This window comes from Bombina bombina, chromosome 7, assembly GCF_027579735.1.
Source record: "Bombina bombina isolate aBomBom1 chromosome 7, aBomBom1.pri, whole genome shotgun sequence".
Taxonomy (NCBI): Eukaryota; Metazoa; Chordata; class Amphibia; order Anura; family Bombinatoridae; genus Bombina; species Bombina bombina.
Window position 1 is genome coordinate 215,375,636 of NC_069505.1, and position 22,174 is coordinate 215,397,809.

General features: G+C 38.9%; 1 protein-coding gene across 1 annotated transcript in view; it reads left to right on the forward strand.

Annotated features, from left to right (window-relative positions):
• The window catches only part of STK33 (serine/threonine kinase 33), a 252,991-nt gene that overhangs the window by 142,914 nt on the left and 87,903 nt on the right, over nt 1-22,174 (forward strand). The window contains exon 5 of the mRNA XM_053720610.1: nt 7,364-7,502. Coding sequence (XP_053576585.1) covers nt 7,364-7,502 — 139 coding nt within the window. The remainder of the gene's footprint in view (nt 1-7,363; nt 7,503-22,174) is intronic.

A 22,174-nucleotide genomic window follows, 5' to 3' on the forward strand; every position in this document is an offset into this window, starting at 1 on the left:
CTTGGACACTTCCGTTTAAACCAGACCTTCTTTCTCAAGGCCCATTTTTTTCCATCAGGATCTCAAATCATTAAATTTGAAGGGATGGAGATTGAACGCTTGGTTTTTAGTCATAGAGGTTTTTCTGACTCATTGATTAATACTATGTTTTCAGGCTCGTAAATCTGTCTCTAGAAAGATTTATTATTGAGTCTGGAAGACCTACTTTTCTTGGCATTCTTTTAAAATTCATAGAATTTTATTATTTTTTCAGGTTGGTTTGGATAAGGTTTTGTCTTCAGTTCTTTGTTAAGACAAATCTCTACTCTTTCTGTTCTTTTTTCACAGAAAGATTGCTATTCATCCTGATATTCATTGTTTTGTACAGGCTTTGGGCCGTATCAAGCCTGTCATTCATTCAATCTCTCCTCTTTGGAGTCTCAATTTGGTGCTGAGGGCTTTACAGGCTCCTCCGTTTGAAACTATGTATTTTCTGAACATTAAATTACTTTCTTGGAAAAGTATTGTTACTTTTGGTTATTTGTTCTGCTAGAAGAGTTTTTGAGTTATCTGCTCTTTTTTGTGAATATCTTTTTCTGATTTTTCATCAGGATAAGGCAGTGTTACTTCCTGATATTCATCATTTTGTTCAGGTTTTGATTCATATCAAACCTGTCATTAAGCCAATTTCTCCTCCTTGGAGTCTTAATTGGGTTCTGAAGGTTTTTCAGGCTCTTCTATTTGAGCATATGCTTGCTCTGGACATTAATTACTTTCATGGAAAGTATTGTTCTTTTTGGACATCTCTTCAGCTAGAACAGTTTTTGAATTATCTGTTCTTTCATGTGAATCTCTTTTTTCTGATTTTTTTCATCAGGATAAGGTGGTTTTTGCTGTCCTCATTTCAATTCTTACCTAAAGTTGTAAATTCTAACAAACATTAGGGAGGAATTATTGTTTTCCTAAGACTTCTTTGGTGAGATTCTTACTTTCTTTGGATATGCTAAGAGTTTTTGAAATTCTATGTTGAAGCTATTCAGATTTCAGATAGACTTCTAGTCTATTTTTTATCTTTTCTGGTTTTAGGAAGGTCAAAAGCTTCTGCCATTTATTTGGCATCTTGCTTAAACTTTTGATTCATCATGCTTATTTGGAGTCGGGTGGATTCCCGCCTCGGAGGATTACGGCTCATTCTACTAGGTAAGTTTCTACTTCCTGGGCTTTTTAAGAATGAAGCTTCTGTTGATCAGATTTGCAAAGCAATGACTTGGTCTTCTTTGCATACTTTTTCTATGTTTTACCATTTTGATGTTTTCTCTTCTTTAGAAGCAGTTTTGGTAGAATGGTACTTCACGCAGCTGTCTCAGTTTGATTCTTTTGCTTATAATTTCAGTTTTTTTCATTATAAAAATTGAAACTTTTTTTGATTTGGGTAGTGGATTAATTTTTCAGCGGAATTGGCTGTCTTTATTTTATCCCTCCCTCTCTAGTGACTCTTGCGTGGAACTTCCACATCTTGGGTATTTATTATCTCATACGTCACTAGCTCATGGACTCTTGCTAATTACATGAAAGAAAACATAATTTATGTAAGAACTTACCTGATAAATTCATTTCTTTCATATTAGCAAGAGTCCATGAGGCCCACCCTTTTTTGTGGTGGTTATGATTTTTTTGTATAAAGCACAATTATTCCAATTCCTTATTTTTTTTATGCTTTCGCTCCTTTCTTATCACCCCACTTCTTGGCTATTCGTTAAACTGAATTGTGGGTGTGGTGAGGGGTGTATTTATAGGCATTTTAACGTTTGGGAAACTTTGCCCCTCCTGGTAGGAATGTATATCCCATACGTCACTAGCTCATGGACTCTTGCTAATATGAAAGAAATGAATTTATCAGGTAAGTTCTTACATAAATTATGTTTTTGCTTCTTCTGAGGCTATTTTTGGGAGAAAGGTGCTTCAAGCAGTGGTGCCTTCCATTTAGGTTCCTGTCTTGCCCCTCCCTTTTATCCGTGTCCTAAAGCTTTGGTATTGGTATCCCACAAGTAAAGGATGAAACCCGTGGACTCGGTATATCTTGTAAAAGAAAAGGAAATTTATGCTTACCTGATAAATTAATTTCTTTTACGATATACCGAGTCCACGGCCCACCCTGTCATTTTGGGACAGGATTTATTTTTTATAAACTTCAGTCACCTCTGCACCTTGTTAGTTCTTTCCCTTTCTCTTCCTATACCTTCGGTCGAATGACTGAGGGGAGGAGTTAGGGGAGGAGCTATATAGCAGCTCTGCTGTGGTGCTCTTTGCCACTTCCTGTTAGCAGGAGGAATATATCCCACAAGTAAAGGATGAAACCCGTGGACTCGGTATATCGTAAAAGAAATTAATTTATCAGGTAAACATAAATTTCCTTTTTTCCCTTAAAGGGAGATTCTAGGCCAAAACAAACTTTCATGATTCAGATAGAGCATGTAATTTTAAACAATTTTCCAATTTACTTTTATTACTAATTTTGCTTTGTTCCTTTGGTATTCTTAGTTGAAAGCTTAACCTAGGAGGTTCATATGCAATTTTTTTTCAGAATGCATTTTAACAGTTTTTCACCACTAGAGGGTGTTAGTTCACGTATTTCATATAGATAACACTGTGCTCGTGCACGTGAAGTTATCTGGGAGCAGGCACCGATTGGCTAGACTGCAAGTCTGTCAAAAGAACTGAAATAAAGGGACAGTTTGCAGAGGCTTAGATACAAGATAATCACAGAGGTTAAAAGTATATAATTATAACTGTGCTGGGTATGCAAAACTGGGGAATGGTTAATAAAGGGATTATCTGTCTTTTAAAACAATAAAAATTTTGGTGTAGACTGTCCCTTTAATGTATTTCCAATGACTTGTTATACCAGCTGCTGGGTATAAAATGTATGAGAAATTACTTTTTCAGGTTTATTTGTGTATATGAAATAGCTGGTTTTGTGCTTTGAAACTACAGCCTATTACAATGGGTTGAACTTACAGGTAAAATCAGATCTCATTATGTTATCACTTTGTGTACACACACTTGCTTCCTTATCATATATCTGTCTGTAAACCTTACTACTTAGAGAGAACACTGGAAAATTATCATTTTGTTAGTTATCTCTTCTACCCCCCCCCACTGGGAGTGTATTTCTTCTGCTGGCTCTGTTTACATAGCTTGTCAATAGTCGAGACATAAAACCAGAAACTTCCAGTATAGGTGGGGATACCACAGGCTAGATTGGCTATTTCAAATGCCATAATAAGGGTAAATGAGCTACCTGTAATCAATTTAATACACTACAGCAGGTAAAATGGATCATTAAGATTTTAATAAGATGTCAAGATGTCCGTTTAAGAAAACCTTCTGCATGTCCCAGGCATTGTTAAACTCTTTTACAGTCTCTGTTTATAGAAACATAAGTCTCTGTACTTTGTGCATTTGGCCAACATATTTGTTACAGACCTCTGGTATCAATAGCTACAGAGGGGAAGGAATCTGATTACAGAATGGGTATGGTGCTCTGAGCATGAGGTTGTACTATATTGTAAAACTTCTTGTAGTGCTTTCAAATATTACCCCAATACAACCATTATTATTATGTAATTTACTGGAGCCTTCGTGTTTGTTTGAAAGTTTGGCTTGGAGAGCAACAAACATGCAAATGCTAAAGAACCCCAGAGCAAATATCAAAAAATACCAAGTGAGAAGAAACTAACACAACATCTACAATGAATTAACTCAAAGGGACACTCAAGTCAAAACTAAACTGTCATGATTCAGATAGAGCAGCAATTTAAACAACTTACAATTTAAAATGTGCACAGTCTTTTTATATTGACAATTTCTGAATCACCAGCTCCTACTGAGCATGTGCAGGAATCACAGAATATACGTACATGCATTTGTGATTGGCTGATGGCTGTCACATGGTACGTGTATGCATTTGTGATTGGCTGATGGCTGTCACATGGTACGTGTATGCATCTGTGATTGGCTGAGGGCTGTCACATGGTATGTGTATGCATTTGTGATTGGCTGATGACTGTCACATGATGCAGTTAGACATAACCGAAATATGTCAGAAAAAAATCTACTTATTTGAAGTTCAGACTAATTGCTAGTACATTGTCTTGTTATCATGTATTTATGGTTTATGCAAATTACTGTATTTACTGGTCCTTTAAACACATCTTTTCTCTTCTAAATTTAATCCACAGTTCTGATTTATTTGCTGAATTGAACTGATTGTTAAAAATAAATGTGGTATGGGCAATAGTCAGTACTCTGTAACACCACCTTCAGCAGAAATAACGGCCTCCAAGCGCTTTTTGTCGCCAGATAACAATCTTTCTATTCTTGATATACTTCCCAACTCTTCCTTACAAAATAAGTCTAGTTCAAAACTATTGTTAGATTTCTTGCATACCCTGCATGTTATAGATCTATATTTGCACTAACATTCAAGCCTAGTGCCTAATTAACTGATTGAGAATTACCTTCCAGGATTTGTTCATATTCAGTAGAATCCATTCTTCCCTCTTTCTTTATAATATTTCCTGTGCCACTGGCCAAATAACCCCAAAGCGTAATAGATTCGCCCCCTGCTTAACAGTTGGCCAGGTATTCTATTCTTAAAGGGATACTAAACCCAATTTTTTTTATTTCATGATTCAGATAGAGCATGTGATTTTAAGCAACTTTCTTATTTACTCCTATTATATTTTTTCTTCATTCTCTTGCTATCTTTATTTGAAAAGCAGGAATGCAAGTTTAGGAGCCGGCCAATTTTTGGTTCAGCACCTGGGTAGTGCTTGCTGATTGGTGGCTAACTGTAGCCACCAATCAGCAAGCACTACCCACGATAATGTAAAAATAAACCCTACATTTAGATTGAAATATTTTTTCTCTTGAACATTCTTCACAATACACAGTTTGTTCTAATGGAAAGTACAATCTATAAGTTGCAGGTAAATGACATCCATTTCACAGTCTTTGTTAATTTACCGCTTATTACATATTAACAATTTTCTTTAACAGATCTACACTGTGTATTACAAACTAAGGCTCCAATAAGAGCAAAAATCCATTCTTAAAGTGTTCCAAATATAAAAATATATGACAATCAACATATATAACCAATATAACCAATATGCCAGTTCACTGCACGTCTCACTCTAGTAGTTTATCAATAAACATTTCTTAATAAATCTTCATACATTAGATACCTACAGAGCTCATTTTCTTATCTCGTCTGCCTGTATCTGTACGTAAGCTACCGTCTCCCTTCATCCTGCACGTCAACCTGTCCTATAAATATCTTTCATTTAGGATCCAGTAAAACCAGACTTTATTGAAAGATTCCACCGTATCCTGTATGTAAGCAGCTGTCTCACACATACCGAACATATTCCTAATCCTCCTGAGCACCTCCATCCTCTCTGGTACACCCAGTTTCCAATATTTTGCTATAAATATACGGGTCACTGTACATACAATTCTAATAAATTGGTTTATAGGTGTGTTGAATCTTGGATCACCATCATTCAGCAAAGCCTGCATAGGCGTCAATATTACTTGTTCCTCTAATATGGTGGTTAACATTCTAGAAAGGTCGAACCACACCTTCTGCACCCCAGGACATTCCCACCACATATGAAAATATGTACCCAACTGTGTACAGCCTCTATAACATTGTCTGGTACCTTTCTTGATCATGTGTGCTGTTTTTAAAGGGGTTAAGTACCAACGGAATTTTGTCTTAATGTTATTCTCCCTCAAATCCGCTCCCAGCAGGCCCTTAGCGGAGTTTAGGAAAATTTGTATCCAAGTCGTCAGGTCAAGTGTTTTACCTAAGTCTGCTTCCCATTGGAGGATGGCAGGAGACTTTGATATTGTGTGTGTTTCCTGTATATATAAATATAAGTGTGACACTGCTCTTTTTTGTCTATGTGCTGCACTGCACAGCTTTTCAAAGATGGTTTTGGCCTTAACCTCAATCCCATTCCTAAAATATGAAGTAACAGCTGAGGCTATCTGTAAATATAAAAACCATGGCAGACGTATGGGCCCGAGTTTCTCTTGTAATTGGTTGTAAGTCATAATCTTCCTATTGTCTAGAAAGTCTGCTATTCAGTACAAGTCTTTACGTGCCCATTTATCTATCAACCATTTTGATTCACCTGACATTATATATTTTAGAGGTTTTATTATAGAATTGACAGGCAAAAATAAGCCATCTCTGTTAGTTGTTTCCAGCTGCTTGGCAGCTGTCTTAGTAATCGGGTTTTGATAGCCCCCAAATCTTTACTAAGTGTCTCTACCCCATATTACATCCCCCGGGCAGTCATAGCCCCCAACTGAGGCCATAATACATCCTCTTGTTTTCTCCCTAGGAGAGAGCTTTGGGCTAGTCTAGCTGCTGAATAATTGTCCATCAAGTTAGGAAGTCCTACCCCTCCTAGCTGCCTATGGTCTAGTAAGTGTATCCTGAGGTATCCTCGCGTGTCTAGACCCTCTAAGATATCTATGTAGGTCTGCCTTGTGGGCTTTCAAGTCATATTTATCTATTTTTACAGGTAGGGCGCAAAATAAATATAGGAGTGTCGGGAGTATATTCATCTTAATCGATGAGAGTCTCCCATACCAGGAGAAGTTATACTTCTTCCACTTCTGCATGTCATATCTTATTGATTTAAACATAGGTATGTAGTTAGCTTTATATAGTTGGGTAGATTGTATCGTTAATCTGATCCCCAAATACTTTATGTCCATCTTTCGCCCACTTAAAGTCGAAGTTTGTTTCTATCAGTTTAATAGTTTGTTTTGGTAAGCCCAAGGAAAGTGCTTCACATTTGTCTAGGGTAAACCCTACATTTAAAGGGACAGGGAACCCCAATATTTTATTTTGGGATTCGGATAGATCATACAATTTAGTCAACTTTCCAATTTTCTTCTATCAAATTTGCTTCATTCTCTTGTTATCCTTTGCTGAAGGAATATTGGCAGCTAGCTGAACGCATCTGGTTAGCCAATCGCAAGAGACAAATAAGTGCAGGCACCAATTAGCAACTAGCTCCTATTAGTGTATGATATGTGTGTACTCTTCTTCAACAAAGGATATCAAGAGAACAAAGCACATTTGAAAATAGAAGTGAATTTAAAAGTGTCTTAAATTGACATGCTTTATATGATTCTTGCAAGTTTATTTTTGACTTTCATATTCCTTTAGTGTCCCTTTAATTTGGTTCATATTGTCTTACAATGTAGGCTGGGAAATTAGATACAAGTTGAATTTGACGTCCTTGTTAGAATTAATATGTATTGATATTTAAGGTATCATTTCTTTGTTTTTTATCTTCAGAGAGTTTATCTTGTGATGGAGTTATGTGAGCAAGGTGAACTAAAGGGAGTTCTGCACAGGAAAAAGCGTTTCTCAGAAACAGAAACAAGGCACATCATTCGCAGTCTCGGCTCTGCTGTTGCGTATCTTCACAAAAAAGGTAAATAAGTAAATCTCTAGATAAAACAAATCTATATCTTCTCAAGACATATTCAGTGCAATATTCCAGAAATTCTATAAAGAGGCTTAACACATCAAAATGCATTTTATATATATTATGTTTTTAACATTGCAACTAGATTACATTTGGTTTATGGTTTGTCCTATCTTTATTGCTAATAATAACACAAGTACAAGTCAGGCTTTATTTTGTAAAAGGATATCAAACGGTTAAAGGGACAGTCTACTCCAGAATTGTTATTGTTTTAAAAAGATAGATAATCCCTTTATTACCCATTCCCCAGTTTTGTATAACCAACACTGTTATATTAATACACGTTTTACCTCTGTAATTACCTTGTATCTAAGCCTCTGCAGACTGCCCCCTTATTTCAGTTCTTTTAACAGACTTGCATTTAGTCAATCAGTGCCCTCCTACTTGTAAATCCAAGGGTGTGGTCACAATGTTATCTGCATGGCACACATGAACTTATGCCCTCTAGCCGTGAAAAACTGCCAAATGCATTGAAATAATCGGCGGCCTTCAAGGTTTTAGAAATTAGCACATGAGCCTACCTAGGTTTAGCTTTCAACAAAGAATACTAAGAGAACAAAGCAAATTTGATGATAAAAGTGAATTGGAACATTGTTTAAAATTGCATTCCCTATCTGAATCATGAAAGTTTAATTTTGACTAGACTGTCCCTTTAAGACATGCAAGACATAATGATGTATTTAAAGCAAAGATTAGCCTTAAAATAAAGACTAGTGACCCTTTACTGCTATGTATTAACCCCCAGCAAATGCTTAAACACATAGTAGAAGTACAGCTTGGGAACCATGGATCCCTGTGGTCCTGAGTAGAAACTGTCACTGATCCAATCAGCACAACTTAGTGGCAGATTCCACTCGGGACCAGCAGTGCTTTGCGCATGATGAGCGGTACTTGCACTATGTGTTTAAGTCCTTTACAGGGCTCGAACACATAGCATTAAAGGGGTTGATAGACTTCAAATGATATGTTCTAACACATTTCTATCTAACTAAATTTAAAGTTTTAGTTTCTATAAAGTTCTTTAGTATATAAAGCACAATTAGGGATAGACATTGTACAAATCCTGTTAGATCATTTATTTCATCTTATTTTCCACACTGTTTTTATGACCTGTTTTATATATGTCCCTAATTGTCCTCAGCAGTAGAAATAAATCAAAAACTTAAAGGGACGGTAGTGTCAATCTTAAACTTTCATGATTCAGATAGAGCTTGCAATTTTTACTTCTGTTATCTAACTTGCTTTGTTCTCTTGATAATCATTATTGAAAAGCATATCTAAATAGGCTCAGGAGAAGTATTTCTGGGAGCTATCTGCTGATTCGTGGTTACACCTACATACCTTTTGTCATTGTCTTACCTCGTGTTCAGCTAGCTCCCAGTAGTGCATTGCTGCTCCTTCAACGAAGGATTCCAAGAAAATTAAGCAAATTTGATAATAGAAGTTAACTGAAAACTTGTAAATAAATTGTAATCAATTCTATGTCCTATCTTAGACCCTTTAAAGCAGGAATGGGGAACCTTGGCCCTCCAGATGTTTCAGAACTACAGTTCTGAAACATCAGGAGGGCCAAGGTTCCCCATCAACCCACATTTTAATCTCTAAAATATAATTGAAGGGGAAGTGTGTGCTAAACGTATTCTTTTTGCTTGTCTGTAAACTACCGATCAGTTATAGCTACATTGTGTTGTCCAACAATGCTTCAGATTACAAGTGGAGCGCTAATCATAGCGCAGGGTGCAATATCAGTATCGCTGGACTGCGTGAAGATAAGCACGCAAATTTATATTGCAAGTCCATGGTAAAACATAGCTTTAGCTCGCTTTTTTCTATCAATGGATATTGCAACTGTACTTAACATCGCTTATATTACAAGTTGAAAGTTATGTGTTGCGCTCGAGTGCAACCCAAAATAGCGCTACAAGATTTAGTGCGACTTGAGACCTGAAGTAAAGTGTTAGGGTTAGAACAAAAGTTTAACAAAACACACGTAAAACATATTAAAATAAAGCATTACACTTATATATACACATATTTAATAGAAAATATAAGTTTAATATTGATTTTTTTTTTTTAAAAGGGTTAAAAATGTATATAGAATATGCCAAGGTGTTTGAATGGGAAGGGTTCAAAATGTGTGTGTGTATATATATATATATATATATATATATATATACATATACTGTATATATATATATATATATATATATATATATATATATATATATATATATATATATATATATATAAAATCACTTTTGAGCTCTTTGTCATTTTCCCTATGGGCATTACACCCATGTTTGTCTGGGGTAACTGCCTGAGTCCCTGAAAGCTTTGTAGCTGTCTGTGAGTGCTGATGAGCACCAGGGCTGCGAGTTTTGTAGGGTTATAGCATGTGTATCCAGTCCAGTGCATTTTCATGTTCTGTATGTGTTTAGGGAAATTACACAGATCCTATGCCACCCTAGTTTCTATTTCAATGTGTTTGGTTGAAGGGATGCAATGTGTGGCTTTAGGTTAGGGACCCAGGGAGGAAGAGACCATGTGGCCAAATATTGTAACTAACTCTTCCACTTTGCTTTTAATCTAGCTGTGTGCTTGCAAGAGAGTGCCAGACTTTATATGTGTTGTGTTAAAAGCTTTGTTTTGTAAGTTTCCCTTAGTGACCCAGAGATGTGAGTTTGTAGAATGTGTACCCAGTCTAGATTAAGAGTGCAGTAAATTTCTGTGTTTTTTCCACATATAGTTATATAACTATATATAAATATTTTTTTTACAAAAAAATAATAATAAATAATATATATTTCTCTTGTTAAGTGTATCCAGTCCACGGATCATCCATTACTTGTGGGATATTCTCCTTCCCAACAGGAAGTTGCAAGAGGATCACCCACAGCAGAGCTGCTATATAGCTCCTCCCCTCACTGCCATACCCAGTCATTCTCTTGCAACTCTCAACAAAGATGGACGTAGTAAGAGGAGAGTGGTGTATTATAGTTAGTTTTTTAACTTCAATCAAAAGTTTGTTATTTTTAAATGGTACCGGAGTGTACTGTTTCATCTCAGGCAGCATTAGAAGAAGAATCTGCCTGTGATTTCTATGATCTTAGCAGAAGTAACTAAGATCCATTGCTGTTCTCACATATTCTGAGGAGTGAGGTAACTTCAGAGAGGGAATGGCGTGCAGGTTTTCCTGCAATAAGGTATGTGCAGTTAATATTTTTCTAGGGATGGAATTTGCTAGAAAATGCTGCTGATACCGGATTAATGTAAGTAAAGCCTTAAATGGAGTGATAGCGACTGGTATCAGGCTTATTAATAGAGATACATACTCTTATAAAAGTGTAATATAAAACGTTTGCTGGCATGTTTAATCGTTTTTATATATGTTTGGTGACAAAACTTATTGGGGCCTAGTTTTTTTCCACATGGCTGGTTTGATTTTTGCCTAGAAACAGTTCCTGAGGCTTTCCACTGTTGCAATATGAGTGGGAAGGGCCTATTTTAGTGCTTTTCTGTGCAGCTAAAAATACTGACAGAGACATTCAGCTTCTTCCTGCATGATCCAGGACATCTCTGAAGGGCTCAAAAGGCTTCAAAGTCGTGTTTGAGGAAGGTAAAAAGCCACAGTAGACTGTGGCAGTTGTGACTGTGTTTAAAAAACGTTTTTGTCATTTATTATTCTGTTTTTGTTATTAAGGGGGTTAATCATCCATTTGCAAGTGGGTGCAATGCTCTGCTGACTTGTTACATACACTGTAAAAGTTTTGTTAGTGTAACTGCCTTTTTTCACTGTTATTTCAAATTTTGTCAAAATTTGTTTCTCTTAAAGGCACAGTAACGTTTTTTTATATTGCTTGTTAACTTGCTTTAAAGTGTTTTCCAAGCTTGCTAGTCTCATTGCTAGTCTGTACAAACATGTCTGAAACAGAGGATACTTGTTCATTATGTTTAAAAGCCATGGTGGAGCCCCATAGGAGAATGTGTACTAAATGTATTGATTTCACCTTAAACAGTAAAGATCAGTCTTTATCTATAAAAGAATTGTCACCAGAGGGGTCTGTCGAGGGGGAAGTTATGCCAACTAACTCTCCCCACGTGTCGGACCCTTCGCCTCCCGCTCAAGGGACGCACGCTAATATGGCGCCAAGTACATCAGGGACGCCCATAGCGATTACTTTGCAGGACATGGCTGCAATCATGAATAATACCCTGTCAGAGGTATTATCCAGATTGCCTGAATTGAGAGGCAAGCGCGATAGCTCTGGGGTTGGACGAGATACAGAGCGCGTAGATGCTGTAAGAGCCATGTCTGATACTGCGTCACAATATGCAGAACCTGAGGACGGAGAGCTTCAGTCTGTGGGTGACGTCTCTGAATCGGGGAGACCTGATTCAGAGATTTCTAATTTTAAATTTAAGCTTGAGAACCTCCGTGTATTGCTTGGGGAGGTATTAGCTGCTCTGAATGACTGTGACACAATTGCAGTGCCAGAGAAATTGTGTAGGCTGGATAAATACTAGGCAGTGTCGGCGAGTTCTGATGTTTTTCCAATACCTAAAAGGCTTACAGAAATTATTAGTAAGGAGTGGGATAGGCCCGGTGTGCCCTTTTCCCCACCTCCTATATTTAGAAAAATGTTTCCAATAGATGCCACTACACGGGACTTATGGCAGACTGTCCCTAAGGTGGAGGGAGCAGTTTCTACTTTAGCAAAGCGTACCACTATCCCGGTTGAGGACAGTTGTGCTTTTTCAGATCCAATGGATAAAAAAATTAGAGGGTTACCTTAAGAAAATGTTTATTCAACAAAGTTTTATTTTACAGCCCCTTGCATGCATTGCGCCTGTCACTGCTGCGGAGGCATTCTGGTTTGAGGCCCTGGAAGAGGCCATCCATACAGCTCCATTGAAGCTTAGAACTTAAGTCTTAAGCTAGCTAACTCATTTGTTTCTGATGCCATTGTTCATTTGACTAAACTAACGGCTAAGAATTCCGGATTCGCCATCCAGGCACATAGGGCGCTATGGCTCAAATCCTGGTCAGCTGACGTGACTTCAAAGTCTAAATTACTCAACATTCCTTTCAAGGGGCAGACCTTATTCGGGCCTGGTTTGAAAGAAATTATTGCTGACATTACTGGAGGTAAGGGTCATACCCTTCCTCAGGACAGGGCCAAATCAAAGGCCAAACAGTCTAATTTTCGTGCCTTTCGAAATTTCAAGGCAGGTGCAGCATCAACTTCCTCTGCTTCAAAACAAGAGGGAAATTTTGCTCAATCCAAGCAGGCCTGGAAACCTAACCAGTCCTGGAACAAGGGCAAGCAGGCCAGAAAGCCTGCTGCTGCCTCTAAGACAGCATGAAGGAGCGGCCCCCTATCCGACAACGGATCTAGTAGGGGTCAGACTCTCTCTCTTCGCCCAGGCATGGGCAAGAGATGTTCAGGATCCCTGGGCGTTGGAGATCATATCTCAGGGATATCTTCTGGACTTCAAAGCTTCTCCTCCACAAGGGAGATTTCACCTTTCAAGATTATCTGCAAACCAGATAAAGAAAGAGGCATTCCTAAGCTGCGTACAAGATCTCCTTGTAATGGGAGTGATCCATCCAGTTCCGCGGACGGAACAAGGACAGGGGTTTTATTCAAATCTGTTTGTGGTTCCCAAAAAAGAGGGAACCTTCAGACCAATTTTGGATTTAAAGATCCTAAACAAATTCCTCAGAGTTCCGTCATTCAAGATGGAAACTATTCGAACCATCTTACCCATGATCCAAGAGGGTCAGTACATGACCACAGTGGACTTAAAGGATGCCTACCTTCACATTCCGATTCACAAGAATCATCATCAGGTTTGCCTTTCTAGACAGGCATTACCAATTTGTAGCTCTTCCATTCGGGTTGGCTACAGCCCCAAGAATTTTTACAAAGGTTCTGGGCTCACTTCTGGTGGTCCTAAGACCGCGAGGCATAGCGGTGGCTCCTTACCTGGACGATATCCTGATACAGGCGTCAAGCTTTCAAATTGCCAAATCTCATACAGAGATAGTTCTGGCATTCCTATGGTCGCATGGGTGGAAAGTGAACGAAGAAAAGAGTTCTCTATCTCCTCTCACAAGGGTTTCCTTCCTAGGGACTCTAATAGATTCTGTAGAAATGAAAATTTACCTGACGGAGTCCAGGTTATCAAAACTTCTAAATGCTTGCCGTGTTCTTCACTCCATTCCGCGCCCCACGGTGGCTCAGTGCATGGAAGTAATCGGCTTAATGGTAGCGGCGATGGACATAGTGCCATTCGCGCGCCTGCATCTCAGACCGCTGCAATTATGCATGCTCAGTCAATGGAATGGGGATTACACAGATTTGTCCCCTCTACTAAATCTGGATCAGGAAACCAGAGATTCTCTTCTCTGGTGGTTATCTCGGGCCCATCTGTCCAAGGGTATGACCTTTCGCAGACCAGATTGGACAATTGTAACAACAGATGCCAGCCTTCTAGGTTGGGGTGCAGTCTGGAACTCCCTGAAGGCTCAGAGTTCATGGACTCAGGAGGAGAAACTCCTCCCAATAAATATTCTGGAGTTAAGAGCAATTTTCAATGCTCTTCTGGCTTGGCCTCAGCTAGCAACACTGAGGTTCATCAGATTTCAGTCGGACAACATCACGACTGTGGCTTACATCAACCATCAAGGGGGAACCAGGAGTTCCCTAGCGATGTCAGAAGTCTCCAAGATAATTCGCTGGGCAGAGACTCACTCTTGCCACCTGTCAGCGATCCATATCCCAGGTGTAGAGGACTGTGAGGCGGATTTTCTAAGTCGTCAGACTTTTCATCCGGGGGAATGGGAACTCCATCCGGAGGTGTTTGCTCAATTGGTTCTCCATTGGGGCAAACCAGAATTGGATCTCATGGCGTCTCGCCAGAACGCCAAGCTTCCTTGTTACGGATCCAGGTCCAGGGACCCAGAAGCGGCACTGATAGATGCTCTAGCAGCGCCTTGGTTCTTCAACCTGGCTTATGTGTTTCCACCGTTTCCTCTGCTCCCTCGTCTGATTGCCAAAATCAAACAGGAAAGAGCATCAGTGATATTGATAGCGCCTGCGTGGCCACGCAGGACCTGGTATGCAGACCTAGTGGACATGTCATCCTTTCCACCATGGACTCTGCCTCTGAGACAAGACCTTCTAATACAAGGTCCTTTCAATCATCCAAATCTACTTTCTCTGAGACTGACTGCATGGAGATTGAACGCTTGATCCTATCAAAGCGTGGCTTCTCCGAGTCAGTAATTGATACCTTAATACAGGCACGAAAGCCTGTCACCAGGAAAATTTACCACAAGATATGGCGTAAATATCTTCATTGGTGTGAATCCAAGAATTACTCATGGAGTAGGGTTAGGATTCCTAGGATATTGTCCTTCCTCCAAGAGGGTTTAGACAAAGGATTATCAGCTAGTTCTTTAAAGGGACAGATTTCTGCTCTGTCTATTCTTTTACACAAGCGTCTGGCAGAAGTTCCAGACGTTCAGGCATTTTGTCAGGCTTTAGTTAGAATTAAGCCTGTGTTTACACCTGTTGCTCCTCCATGGAGCTTAAACTTGGTTCTTAAAGTTCTTCATTCTATTGATATCAAACTTCTTTCATGGAAAGTTCTTTTTCTGATGGCTATTTCCTAGGCTTGAAGAGTCTCTGAGTTATCTGCCTTACATTGTGATTCTCCTTATCTAATCTTTCATTCATTCAGATGTTCTGCGTACAAAACCTGGGTTTTTACCTAAGGTGGTTTCTAACAAGAATATCAATCAAGAGATTGTTGTTCCATCATTATGTCCTAATCCTTCTTCAAAAAAGGAACGTCTTTTGCATAATCTAGACGTAGTCCGTGCCTTGAAGTTTTACTTACAGGCTACTAAAGATTTTCGCCAAACATCTAACCTGTTTGTTGTTTACTCTGGACAGAGGAGAGGTCAGAAGGCCTCTGCAACCTCTCTTTCTTTTTGGCTTCGGAGTATAATCCGTTTAGCCTATGAGACTGCTGGACAGCAGCCTCCTGAAAGGATTACAGCTCATTCTACTAGAGCTGTGGCTTCGACCTGGGCCTTTAAAAATGAGGCCTCTGTTGAACAGATTTGCAAGGCTGCAACTTGGTCTTCCCTTCATACTTTTTCCAAATTTTACAAATTTGATACTTTTGCTTCTTCGGAGGCTGTTTTTGGGAGAAAGGTTCTACAGGCAGTGGTTCCTTCCGTTTAAGTTCCTGCCTTGTCCCTCCCATCATCCGTGTACTTTAGCTTTGGTATTGGTATCCCACAAGTAATGGATGATCCGTGGACTGGATACACTTAACAAGAGAAAACATAATTTATGCTTACCTGATAAATTTATTTCTCTTGTAGTGTATCCAGTCCACGGCCCGCCCTGTCCTTTTCAGGCAGGTCTAAATTTTAATTAAACTACAGTCACCACTGCACCCTACTTTCTCCTTTCTCGGCTTGTTTCGGTCGAATGACTGGATATGGCAGTGAGGGGAGGAGCTATATAGCAGCTCTGCTGTGGGTGATCCTCTTGCAACTTCCTGTTGGGAAGGAGAATATCCCACAAGTAATGGATGATCCGTGGACTGGATACACTACAAGAGAAATAAATTTATCAGGTAAGCATAAATTATGTTTTCTTTCATGTAATTAGCAAGAGTCCATGAGCTAGTGACGTATGGGATATACATTCCTACCAGGAGGTGCAAAGTTTCCCAAACCTTAAATGCCTATAAATACACCCCTCACCACACCCACAATTCAGTTTTACAAACTTTGCCTCCCGTGGAGGTGGTGAAGTAAATTTGTGCTAGATTGTACGTTGATATGCGCTTCGCAACAGGTTGAAGCCCGGTTTTCCTCTCAGAGTGCAGCGAATGTCAGAGGGATGTGAAGAGAGTATTGCCTATATGAATACAATGGTCTACCTCTAGGGGATCTATTTTATAGGTTCTCTGTTATCGGTCGTAGAGATTTCTTCTCCTACCTCCCTTTTCAGATCGACGATATACTCTTATATACCATTACCTCTACTGATTCTAGTTTCAGTACTGGTTTGGCTATCTACTATATGTAAATGAGTGTCCTGGGGTAAGTAAGTCTTATTTTTTTGTGACACTCTAAGCTATGGTTGGGCACTTTATATGTAAAGTTCTAAATATATGTCTATAAACTTATATTTGCCTTGATTCAGGATAATCAGTATTCCTTTTTAATACAGACTGTCAGTTTCATTATTGGGATAATGCATTCAATTATTTTTTCTTACCTTGAAAAATTTTATTTGGCCATTTTTTCCTGCGTGCTGTTAGGCTCGCGGGGGCAGAGAATGTTTCTTTTTATTACGTCATTTTTGGCGCAAACTTTTTTGGCGCTAACATTTTTTGTCACTTCCGGTGCCGTAATTGACGCCGGAAGTTGTATTCTGTAACGCATGCGTATTCAGACTTTTTTTGCGCCAAAAAAAATGTGGGCGTCTTTTTTACTCACATTATTTAAACATCTCTTTTTCATTGCTTCTGGTTCCTAGAAGCTTATTATTTTGCATTCTTTCCCATTCCTGAAACTGCCATTTAAGGAATTTGATAATTTTGCTTTATATGTTGTTTTTTCTATTACATATTGCAAGATGTCACAACCTGACCCTGGATCTCAATCCTCTAGTGGACAGACGCTGCATGATGCTAGTTCTACCAAAGTTAAGTGCATATGTTGTAAACTTGTGGTAACTGTTCCTCCAGCTGTAGTTTGTGTAAGTTGTCATGATAAACTTTCCAATGCAGATTGTGTCTCCATTAGTAATAATCCTTTACCTGTTGTTGTTCCTTTAACATCTAATGTTCAGGATGTTCCTGTTAATGTAAAAGAATTTGTTTCTAATTCTATTAGGAAGGCTCTGTCTGTTATTCCTCCTTCCAGTAAACGTAAAAGGTCTTTTAAAACTTCTCACATTTCAGATTAATTTTTAGGTGACCGCCATCATTCTGACTTATCTGTTTCTGATGAGGTTTTTTCTGGTTCAGAAGATTCTACTCCAGATATTGATACTGATAAATCTTCATATTTATTTAAAATGGAGTTTATACGTTCATTACTTAAAGAAGTTTTGATTGCATTAGATATGGAGGAGTCCAGTCCTCTTGATACTAAAACTGCTAAACGTTTAAATTCGGTTTATAAACCTCATGTGTTAATTCCGGAAGTTTTTCCAGTTCCTGATGCTATCTCAGATGTGATTGCTAGGGAATGGGATAGTCTGGGTACTTCATTTACTCCTTCTCCAAGGTTTAAGAAATTGTACCCTGTGCCATCTGATAGATTGGAGTTTTGGGATAAAATCCCTAAAGTCGATGGGGCTATCTCTACTCTTGCTAAACGTACTGCTATTCCTACGGCAGATAGCACTTCGTTTAAAGATCCTTTAGATAGGAAAATTGAATCTTTTTTAAGAAAAGCTTATGTATGTTCAGGTAATCTACTTAGACCTGCTATCTCTTTGGCTGATGTTGCTGCAGCTTCAACTTTCTGGTTGGAGGCTTTAGCGCAACAAGTGACAGACCATAATGCATATAGCATTGTTAAACTTCTTCAACATGCTAATAACTTTGTCTGTGATGCCATTTTTGATATCATTAGAGTTGATGTCCGGTATATGTCTTTAGCTATTTTAGCTAGAAGAGCTTTATGGCTTAAATCTTGGAATGTAGATATGACTTCTAAGTCAACTTTGCTTTCTCTCTCTTTCCAAGGTAATAAGTTGTTTGGTTCTCAGTTGGATTCAATAATTTCAACTGTTACTGGGGGGAAGGGAGCCTTTTTACCCCAGGGCAAAAAAGCTAAAGGTAATTATAGGGCTGCTAATCCTTTTCGTTCCTTTCGTCAGAGTAAGGAGCAGAAGCCCGACCCTTCCCCTAAAGGAACAGTTTCCGGTTGGAAACCTAATCCAGTCTGGAATAAATCCAAGCCTTCTAGAAAGTCAAAACCAGCTCCTAAATCCGCATGAAGGTGCGGCCCTCATTCCAGTGCAGCTGGTAGGGGGCAGGTTACGATTTTTCAAAGATGTTTGGATCAATCCGATTCACAATCTTTGGATTCAGAACATTGTTTCACAAGGGTACATAATAGGTTTCAAGGTAAGACCGCCTGTGAGAAGATTTTTTCTCTCACGCATTCCAGTAAATCCAGTGAAGGCTCAGGCATTTCTGAAATGTGTTTCAGACCTAGAGTTAGCTGGGGTAATTATACCAGTTCCAGTTCTGGAGCAGGGTCTGGGGTTTTATTCAAATCTATTCATTGTACCAAAGAAAGAGAATTCTTTCAGACCAGTTCTGGACCTAAAAATATTGAATCGTTATGTAAGGATACCGACATTCAAAATGGTGACTATAAGAACTATTCTGCCTTTTGTTCAGCAAGGGCATTATATGTCTACAATAGACTTACAGGATGCATACCTGCATATTCCAATTCATCCAGATCACTATCAGTTTCTGAGATTCTCTTTTCTAGACAAGCATTACCAGTTTATTGCCCTTCCATTTGGCCTAGCAACAGCGCCAAGGATCTTTTCGAAGGTTCTCGGTGCCCTTCTCTCTGTAATCAGAGAACAGGGTATTGCGGTATTTCCTTATTTGGACGATATCTTGGTACTTGCTCAGTCTTCACATTCTGCAGAATCTCATACGAATCAACTTGTGTTTCTTCAAAGACATGGTTGGAGGATCAATTTACCAAAGAGTTCCTTGATTCCTCAGACAAGAGTAACCTTTTTAGGTTTCCAAATAGATTCAGTGTCCATGACTTTGTCTCTGACAGAAGAGAGACGTCTGAAATTGGTTTCAGCCTATCGAAACCTTCAGTCTCAATTGTTCCCTTCGGTAGCATTATGCATGGAGATTCTAGGTCTCATGACTGCTGCATCGGACGCAATCCCTTTTTCTCGTTTTCACATGAGACCACTCCAACTTTGTATGCTGAACCAGTGGTGCAGGGATTATACAAGGATATCACAATTAATATCCTTAAATTCCAATGTTCGATCATCTCTAACTTGGTGGATGGATCACCATCGTTTATTTCAAGGGGCCTCTTTTGTTCGTCCAACCTGGACTGTGATCTCAACAGATGGGAGTCTATCAGATTGGGGAGCAGTATGGGGATCTCTGACAGCGCAGGGGGTTTGGGAATCTCAGGAGGCGAGATTACCAATCAACATTTTGGAACTCCGTGCGATTTTCAGAGCTCTTCAGTTCTGGCCTCTTCTGAAAAGAGAATCGTTTTTTTTTTTTTTCAAACAGACAATGTCACAACCGTGGCATATGTCAATCATCAAGATGGGACTCACAGTCCTCAAGCAATGAAAGAAGTATCTTGGATACTTGTATGGGCGGAATCCAGCTCCTGTCTAATTTCTGCGGTTCACATCCCAGGTGTAGACAATTGGGAAGCGGATTATCTCAGTCGCCAGACGTTACATCCGGGCGAATGGTCTCTTCATCCAGAGGTTTTTCTTCAGATTGTTCAAATCTGGGGTCTTCCAGAAATAGATATGATGGCCTCTCATCTAAACAAGAAACTTCCCAGGTATCTGTCCAGATATCTTTCCGCCTCTAGTTCTTCTTCCAAAAGTGATCTCCAAAATTCTAATGGAGCGTTCATTTGTACTGCTGGTGGCTCCAGCATGGCCACACAGGTTTTGGTTTGCGGATCTCGTTCGGATGGCCAGTTGCCAACCTTGGACACTTCCATTAAGGCCAGACCTTCTATCTCAAGGCCCATTTTTCCATCAGGATCTCAAATCATTAAATTTGAACGTATGGAGGTTGAACGCTTGATTCTTAGTCATAGAGGTTTCTCTGACTCAGTGATTAATACTATGTTACAGGCTCGTAAATCTGTCTCTAGAAAGATTTATTATCGAGTTTGGAAGACTTACATCTCTTGGTGTTCTTCTCATAAATTCTCCTGGCATTCTTTCAGAATTCCTAGAATTTTACAATTTCTTCAGGATGGTTTGGATAAAGGTTTGTCTGCAAGTTCTTTGAAAGGACAAATCTCTGCTCTTTCTGTTCTTTTTTCACAGAAAGATTGCTAATCTTCCTGATATTCATTGTTTTGTACAGGCTTTGGTTCGTATCAAACCTGTCATTAAGTCGATCTCACCTCCTTGGAGTCTTAATTTGGCTTTGAAAGCTTTGCAGGCTCCTCCATTTGAGCCTATGCATTCTTTGAACATTAAATTACTTTCCTGGAAAGTATTGTTCCTTTTGGCTAAGTTTCTGAGTTATCTGCTCTTTCTTGTGAATCTCCTTTTCTGATTTTTCATCAGGATAAGGCGGTGTTGCGGACTTCATTTCAATTTTTGCCTAAGGTTGTGAATTCTAACAACATTAGTAGAGAAATTGTTGTTCCTTCATTGTGTCCTAATCCTAAGAATTCTAAGGAAAGATCGTTACATTCTTTGGATGTAGTTAGAGCTTTGAAATACTATGTTGAAGCTACTAAAGATTTTAGGAAGACTTCCAGTCTTTTTGTTATCTTTTCTGGTTCCAAGAAAGGTCAGAAGGCTTCCACCATTTCTTTGGCGTCTTGGTTAAAGTCTTTGATTCATCATGCTTATGTAGAGTCGGGTAAGTCCCCGCCTCAAAGGATTACGGCTCATTCTACTAGGTCAGTTTCTACTTCCTGGGCTTTTAGGAATGAAGCTTCTGTTGATCAGATTTGCAAAGCAGCAACTTGGTCTTCTTTGCATACTTTTACTAAATTCTACCATTTTGATGTGTTTTCTTCTTCTGAAGCAGTTTTTGGTAGAAAAGTACTTCAGGCAGCTGTTTCTGTTTGATTCGTCTGCTTATAATTTCAGTTTTTTTCATTATTTCGATTAAAACTTTTGATTTGGGTTGTGGATTATTTTTTCAGTGGAATTGGCTGTCTTTATTTTATCCCTCCCTCTCTAGTGACTCTTGCGTGGAAGTTCCACAACTTGGGTATCTGCTATCCCATACGTCACTAGCTCATGGACTCTTGCTAATTACATGATAGAAAACATAATTTATGTAAGAACTTACCTGATAAATTCATTTCTTTCATATTAGCAAGAGTCCATGAGGCCCACCCTTTTTTTGTGGTGGTTATGATTTTTTTGTATAAAGCACAATTATTCCAATTCCTTATTTTTTTATGCTTTCGCTCCTTTATCACCCCACTTCTTGGCTATTCGTTAAACTGAATTGTGGGTGTGGTGAGGGGTGTATTTATAGGCATTTAAGGTTTGGGAAACTTTGCCCCTCCTGGTAGGAATGTATATCCCATACGTCACTAGCTCATGGACTCTTGCTAATATGAAAGAAATTAATTTATCAGGTAAGTTCTTACATAAATTATGTTTCTCCTCATGCATCTGCACTTACAATTCCAACCGGTCATCAACCAGGGTGCAAAGTCAAATGATTAATAATAGTATAGGCAGCAGTGGCGTTTTAAGGCCTAGGCACACAAGGCCAGGGCAGCAGATTTGGGGGAGCATAACTTTTTTATATTGTCCCCGGCCGCTGCTGCACTTTAACAAATGCTTTTGTGTAAG